Genomic DNA, 7,139 nt, shown 5'->3' on the forward strand with positions numbered 1-7,139 from the left:
ATTTAGAAGTACACAGTATGTGGCTTTTTACACAGTAATTTTCTGTTTGCCCTATAAACTAAGTCTTTAACAGAAAGTGTCACTAGTTTTCAAAATGACATTATTTGCTGAAAGACAAACAAAGACAGAGATTTAATTCACAACAAGGGTGAGGGTTTGTACCTCCAGTGGCCTGTTCCTCCAGCCAGTTCCTGGTAATCAGACTATATTGGATACACCTGCATCCGCTGGGACTCTTGCAGCCATTTTGGAGCTGCTTCTCACGGTGTAAGGAGGTGAGCCCGTACCGGGGCTTCTTTCTACGGTTCTAACTTAGATTTTTTTTTTAATTTAAATCCTTTTTTATTACTGTATGTAGATGAAGGCCGGTAGGGCTAACTTGTGCCCGTTTTGCTATGGGACTTATGTGGCTATGTCAAATTACTTGAAGTGGAGACACATGGTCCAGAACCAGCAAGAATTAAGGCTTCTTCTAAGTTTAGCCTGCGGAAGAGTCAATGTACGTAACTTAGCATGTCCCATCCAGGGCTGTGACTACAACCGAGGTAGGCTGGACAGAGACATACTCCAGGGRCACCCAGAACTCAGKGAGACGGACAGAGCTTCRGAGCTCCACCGGGTGAGACRAACTGTTAMCATGAACCTGTTTAGAGCACTCAAGGAGGCTGAAAGTGGTCCGTCGGTTGGCTTGGACCTCCAGGTGGAGGTGGTCAGTGCAGGAGCCGGTGAGCCGGAYGGCGGAACTGCACCGGGGACGGTCCCAGTGAGCTGTGGTGAGCCCCTGGACCCAAAGACGCTCCGAGGCAGCCCAGACACACCTTTGGCGCGCCCTGTACGCTCATTCCTGCKCGACTTCGGGAGATTTTTCACAGGGAGTCATCCGAATGCTAAGCTGTGAAAAMACACCYGGTCCAAAGCAAACCGGGTCAGGGCCTTTTTAGAGCTTATGGCCCGAGGGCACYAAGACTTGGAGTCATGGCTCTTCGTGGACAATGTGGACCAGATCCAGACGTGGCCAGCGGAGTTGACCACAGCCAGGAAAGCCATCACCACTGTGATTGTGTACCTTAAAAATGTTCATCAGTTTTGGCTCTATTTCCACGTTCCTGCCGCWTGTCAAAGCGTCAACAGACCTGCATATCCAATTACATATGAGTCCTCTTCCCACTCCAGGTGAAAATAATAAGTTTTTGTTTGCTTGTTAGCTGTCTTTCGTTCATTTTTTTCCCGCCTCGCTGCTTTGTTGAGAACACGTGACCCTAAAGTCTTGCGAGACCGTGTTCGGAGTGCTGTTTCACTGCACTCAAAACTCGCGAGACCACGTCTGTGAGTGGAGCTGACCAGCCAGCTCGTGAGCTGTGCTGGGGAGGGCGGAGGGAGCGTGTTCAAGGTTGGAATGTAAACTCCTCCCGCCTCCCACCTCCACCGCTTCTGCCGGAGAGCTCAGCGAGCGGACATGAGTCCCGGCCCGAGCGCAACTGTTGCTCTCAGCTGATGAGCCAGCTCTCAGCTGTAGAAGGAAGGTTGTGCTCCGTGAGCTACCGGGAACCAGCTGACGAGCTACTGGTCGATCGCGATCGACTGGTTGGGCACCCCCTGGTCTAAGGACACCGTCATGTAGGCCTCGTAGCCCACAGTGTTTATGCTTTAGACATGCCCACTCTTGTGACACGCCCACTTTGATTCCGCAGATAACACCTTCTTGAGGAGGCTGCGGCCTGCGGGAGGGGAGAGAGGAAAAAAGGAGCTTGTAAACAACGTAGCATGTGCCGTGTCCGCACTATTCTGGCACTGTTAAAGGCACCGTTATTTCTGGAGCTTATCGATCCGGTCAAAATTCATCACGTGGAACCGGTACTGAAAAAAAAAAAAGGTGTCGGTAGCATCCCTACTTTTGGTTTTGAACGAGTTACTTTGTCACATAGGGACATTCGTCATTACACACGGTGTACATGATGATGTTATCACATCACATGGGTGGAACCATGGGTTTTGTCAGGAGGAACCCCCCTCCCACTTTCACCTTGAGCTGCAGTACCCCACCCCTCTGCTAATTTACTGTGAAAAAAAGGAAGAACAATTATCTTTATCGTTAAGTAAGAAAAAAATTATATCATTTAGAAAAATACTACAAATGGCTCTTTACTGGCCACAATTTGGTTCTTATATTTTGTTTTAAGGAGACAGTCAAAAGATTGTTTGCGAGTGCCACATGATTAAACTCTGTCCAAAGAAGTAACAATGCAGCATCTCTGATCCCTTGGTTCCGCACAGCTTTACAAAGTGTCCACAAACCTTAAGTACAAGCCAGGACTTTGAACATAAGGAAATGCATTTCTTCACAGACAGTTAACCCCTTAGTACATGACTGTACAGTAAGCTGATTCAAGGAAAAATAGGGCATAAAACTAAATAAGTTGGAAATCATGGCAAACCAATGACAATTTTGTGAACTTATGTTATCCTTCAAAAAAGTCCACAGAAAGCATTCAATACAAAAATCCAGGCTGTTTCTTCCTTATATTTAATTTATGGTCCTATAAGTTTAGTGATGGTTGTACATCTATTTTCACTATGTCAGTCTCTAAGGGTTGAAAATAAAAATGTAAACAAATATTTTGAATACAGAGATGCCAACATAGCAAACAATTGTATGTTACAGGCAATACAGTGTTTACTACATTGAGTTTGCCCTTTTAATTTGAGTGTACAAAAAGGTGTTGGTGTGTACAAAATGTATAACAGTATTATAAAATGTGCTGCAAACTGTAATATGTAATAGAATGTAACCTTGATTGTCTCTGATAGTGAAGTTTGGGTTAATGTGCTCCTCGGGCACCATAGAGAAGTAAAAGTGGTGTCCTTCCACCGGACTGTCTGGATCAACTGCACTGAGAAGCTGAATGACCTCAAGAGACACAAACAGGCAAAACAGACAATTAAAAAATGACAAACAATAAAAAATTATAGAGTTCCACATGTCAAAATTTTTTCATTAAAAATGACTCAAATGTAGCAGCTGTTGAAGTAACATGTACCTTCTCTCTAGTAATCAAATATTTCTTCTCACTTCACTGTTTAAAGTGATTATCAGAATTGCTGTAGTGTAATAAAATATCCCACATTAAGAGAACATTTACAGACTGAATCTTATGTATATTTCGACACTACTGTGCAGTAATTCATCAACGCAAGGACAACATAATATACATACTTCTCCAGCCTGCGTGCCCTCACAGATATATGGGTGGTAATCCCTGGCAAGCCGTGGCACATTGTCGTTTATGTCCAGCACTTTGATGAACACCACCACAGTGGAGGATAAATGGTTCTGTGCTGCGGTAGTGAAGACAGACATTTGCTGAAGTCCACTGGGTGCATGTATCACAGAYGCTTTGTGAAAGCTGTGTCAAAATAACACTTAAGACTGATAAATGTTTCGTGTTCCCACATTGTTTACACCGAAACAAGACCAAAACAACATTGCTGAATTAATTGATAACAGTGGTCCAGAATCAGCAAGTTTTCGATCGAATGCTTGCCTCATTCTCATCCTCATAGAGCTTGCTTAGATCATTATCTTAATCTAAAATTAAATGAATAATGCCACAGTTTCAAGCTACATTATATCATGAGTGACAAACTTATAGATGTTTTAGTCAAACCTCATAAATTTTTCTGTGTGTATAGAGCAAAAATACCTCATGAACCAATGCATGGATTTAAATAAAACTTTGAGAAACAAACCATCTGGTGTACATCTGCAACAAATTAACATGTGGAGTCAACCTATTTTAAGATTGTTCTTTATTTTGCTAACATTTTACCAAATGTTCAATTTTAGGCTAAAAGTTCTGTTCTAAATCTAAAGGTAAAAATCTAAATGTAAAACAAAAATCTTTAATGTTTAAGTTTACAATTAAGTATTTTGGAAATGGAAATCATCATTTGCCATTGGTGCTCAGCTCTTGTTAGAACATCATCATCCTGAGACAAAAGCAACTCCTGCTAATGCTGCTAATAYGGCCAACACTGCTATAACACTTCCCTACAAGACATCAAACTTGCAGTTTTGGCGTGTGTCCGACCTGCACTTCAAACTGCCAGACTACAGGTACCATCCATATTGTTTTCAGTGAACACATTTTGAACTTAAACTTTAAATGTCAACTTCAGCAGCTTTAGCAGCATTATCAGCATTAGTGTATGCTTTATCGCAGGATGATGGCATCRTAACATAAGCGACACACCAACAGTAAAGTGTAGATAGCCATCTTGAATTAGGTTGACTCTATAGATGTACATCCAGCGATTATTTTTCTTGTAAGTTTTATTCAAATCCATGCAGTGGTTCATGAAATATTTTGCTAACTTRACACACAGAAAATACTCCAAATTRTTAATTGCACAATTTTAAAGCTCTTGTTTCTATCAGWTCTTAGAATATGTGTTGTGGATGACTCTCAGCTACAACCACACAAAMAGTTGATATTAGTACAGGGGTGGGCAAWACTAGAGGGCTGCAGCCCTGCRTGTTCYACTTTTTTCTCTGCTCYATCACACYTGATTTGAATGAATGRGTGAYTATCGGGCTTCTGCAGAATATGGAAGAAGTTATTCAATGACTGAATCAAGTGTGTTTGAGCAGGGAAAAARGTAAAACTYGCAGCGCTGCRGCCCTCGAGGATCAGGATTGCCCACCTCTAAACTGTTAAAATAGACTGTGGCAGCATTAACTCCAAAAAGTTGTAGATGTACATTTATCATCCTATTTTTCAAGTTTTATTAATAATTCATTCAGTGATGTGTGAGATATTTTTATTCTAGACAAACACGCACCCACATAAGCACACATTTCTCTGCTTAGGTCTGCCACCTAACCTTTTTTATATAATCTGTTTCCAAACTTTATGGGAGAGCTTCTCAAATACAATCATGCTTGACTATAGCCTTTAATATGTAAATGTGCACCTATCTAAAATAAGAAAAAAATAGCTTTTTATTACAARTAATTTTCATGAGACGAATGCAACAGATTTACAGATTCATACAAATGTCAGCCATTCATTTCTCATATCCCCTTGTTAAACCCGGATGTAAGGGTGAGACATTCAACAACAGATTAAACTTCTTTCTTCTTGGCAAAAACCAAAGCGTACCTACAGCATAAAAAAATTAATRATATGCACGAGTTTGTTTGTGTGCAGCTATGAACTAAGCAACTTGATTGTATGTTTTACTGCACAAGTTTAAAATGTACACCTTGTCAGGACTGACTGCTCTAAACAAACTTGWTATCACCACATTGTTCGAACAGTTTTATGCAAGCTTCTAATGGGAATGAGGATGAATGTGCAGTAGCCATATCAACAAGATCCAAATAATGAAGAAAAAACAAAAAATAAACATCTTACTTGTTTCCTTGGCTTCGACAGTCATGTTGTGCCACTCTGTAGTCTCTCGGTCCAAAGCTTTAGCAACAGMTACGGTTCCATTGTTCGGGTGTATTTTGAAAGCTTTTGTGGCATCGCTTCTTTTGTCAATTGAGTATCTGGAAGAAAATTTACAGGAAGGCACATTTTGCAGGGGCAGGTTGTTTTCTGGGCAAACAGCACATTCCAACACCATGGAGACATTAATTAGGCAAACTGCTCACATGTTTTTATCCTATGAGATATCCAACAAAACAAAAGTGACAACAACATGGTAGAAACAGCACCTTGCACTGATTGCCTAGACTTTAGGATGCACCAGTTTATATGCACTTTATTTGTATTACTTTTAATCACACTACACTCTTTATTGGATTTTTTTAATCAGGATATTTTTTTTCCATCAGGGAAGCAAAGTAATACAGTAAATGAATATGTGTGTGCTAATTTGTTGATAAGAGCACAGGAAATTAAGCAATTTGACCGCAGCAAACAAAATCACATTTACTAGAAACGTGGAAACCCCTAAAATGTCAGGCTGAATTTATTAACCAATGAGATGCTGTCACCAGAGGGACAGTAATAGACACTTCGCCGAGGATGATATGCAGCACCTGCCACTCTTAAGCTCTGCTGAGATGGACTACAGGCACCCAGTTGTAAGGCTGTCTCCTGTGCAACGTGCCCCACTTGCAAATGACTGCAAATCTTAATTCCATATGCCACATCGTATGGTGCTTTATTACATTCACACATCCTGGCGACATCGCTTTGTGATAATACCATGCCAATAGATAGAAAAGCCCATGAGGTGTGAGAAAAAAATGCCATGATTTATTCAGGAGGGCTCATTTCCCACTAAAGTAATATGAGATAAATATGACCATGTATAGGATATCTAGAGATCAAGGGTAAAAATGGATGCACCGAGGCAGTAACACTATTTGAAATGGAATGATTTTTCACCCTGTGGAGGAAGCTGTCAGAGGGTGTTCCACCCACGCCAGCTGGGGTTTCTTCCTCGTCATTATCATACTCGTTGTTGTACGCTGGATGGCAGATGCCATTTTTCCTGGGTTTTGACGGCTCGCATTACCTGATGGGATTGTTGTCTGTGTCAGTGTCTCTGGCACTAACACTGCCGACCACCGTTCCCACAGCTGCATTTTCAGGAATGTTCCACTCATAGATCGGCGAGAGGAAGACAGGTGGCTCGTCCACRTTCTCCACAACAACTTTGAGCGTGGTCCTGTCCCTGAACTCATCCAAAGTCAGGAAGCGGGTGTCGATRTAATCGTTGACTGCCTCTGCAGCCATGACATAGCGTCTCTTGGATTCATAGTCTAAAGGCTGCAAAACAAAATTAATAAAAGGTCTTTAGCGAGCTATTACACAACACTTTATCATCCCTCTTTGGTTACATCTACACAATGTGGGCTTTAGAAATAATTACAGTAAGACATGATGAGGAATGGTGTTAAATTTGTTCTGGGAATGTTTATAAGCAGCCAGCTGTGAGTACACACTTAACTAATGCTGTTATGATGCTAGTAATAGGAAAACAGCAAGCAAACAATTACCACACTTGCGAAAATGATGCAGAGATAGAGTATTTTGTTTTTGTACTATATTACATTTAGATAAAAAAGACATTCCAAATGTCAAATGTAACACACACACACACACACACACACACACACACACACA

General features: G+C 41.2%; 1 protein-coding gene across 5 annotated transcripts in view; it reads right to left on the reverse strand.

Moving 5' to 3' along the window:
* cdh19 (cadherin 19, type 2) overlaps positions 1-7,139 on the reverse strand; it is a 30,500-nt gene that overhangs the window by 5,584 nt on the left and 17,777 nt on the right. For all 5 annotated transcript variants that reach the window (XM_014005434.1, XM_014005435.1, XM_014005436.1 and 2 more), the window contains exons 7-10: positions 6,529-6,782; positions 5,415-5,551; positions 3,215-3,336; positions 2,791-2,908 (exon numbers count right to left, since the gene is read on the reverse strand). In XM_014005434.1, the coding sequence (XP_013860888.1) occupies positions 2,791-2,908; positions 3,215-3,336; positions 5,415-5,551; positions 6,529-6,782 (631 nt within the window). The remainder of the gene's footprint in view (positions 1-2,790; positions 2,909-3,214; positions 3,337-5,414; positions 5,552-6,528; positions 6,783-7,139) is intronic.

This window comes from Austrofundulus limnaeus, unplaced genomic scaffold (assembly GCF_001266775.1).
Source record: "Austrofundulus limnaeus strain Quisiro unplaced genomic scaffold, Austrofundulus_limnaeus-1.0 Scaffold30, whole genome shotgun sequence".
NCBI classification, from domain to species: domain Eukaryota; kingdom Metazoa; phylum Chordata; class Actinopteri; order Cyprinodontiformes; family Rivulidae; genus Austrofundulus; species Austrofundulus limnaeus.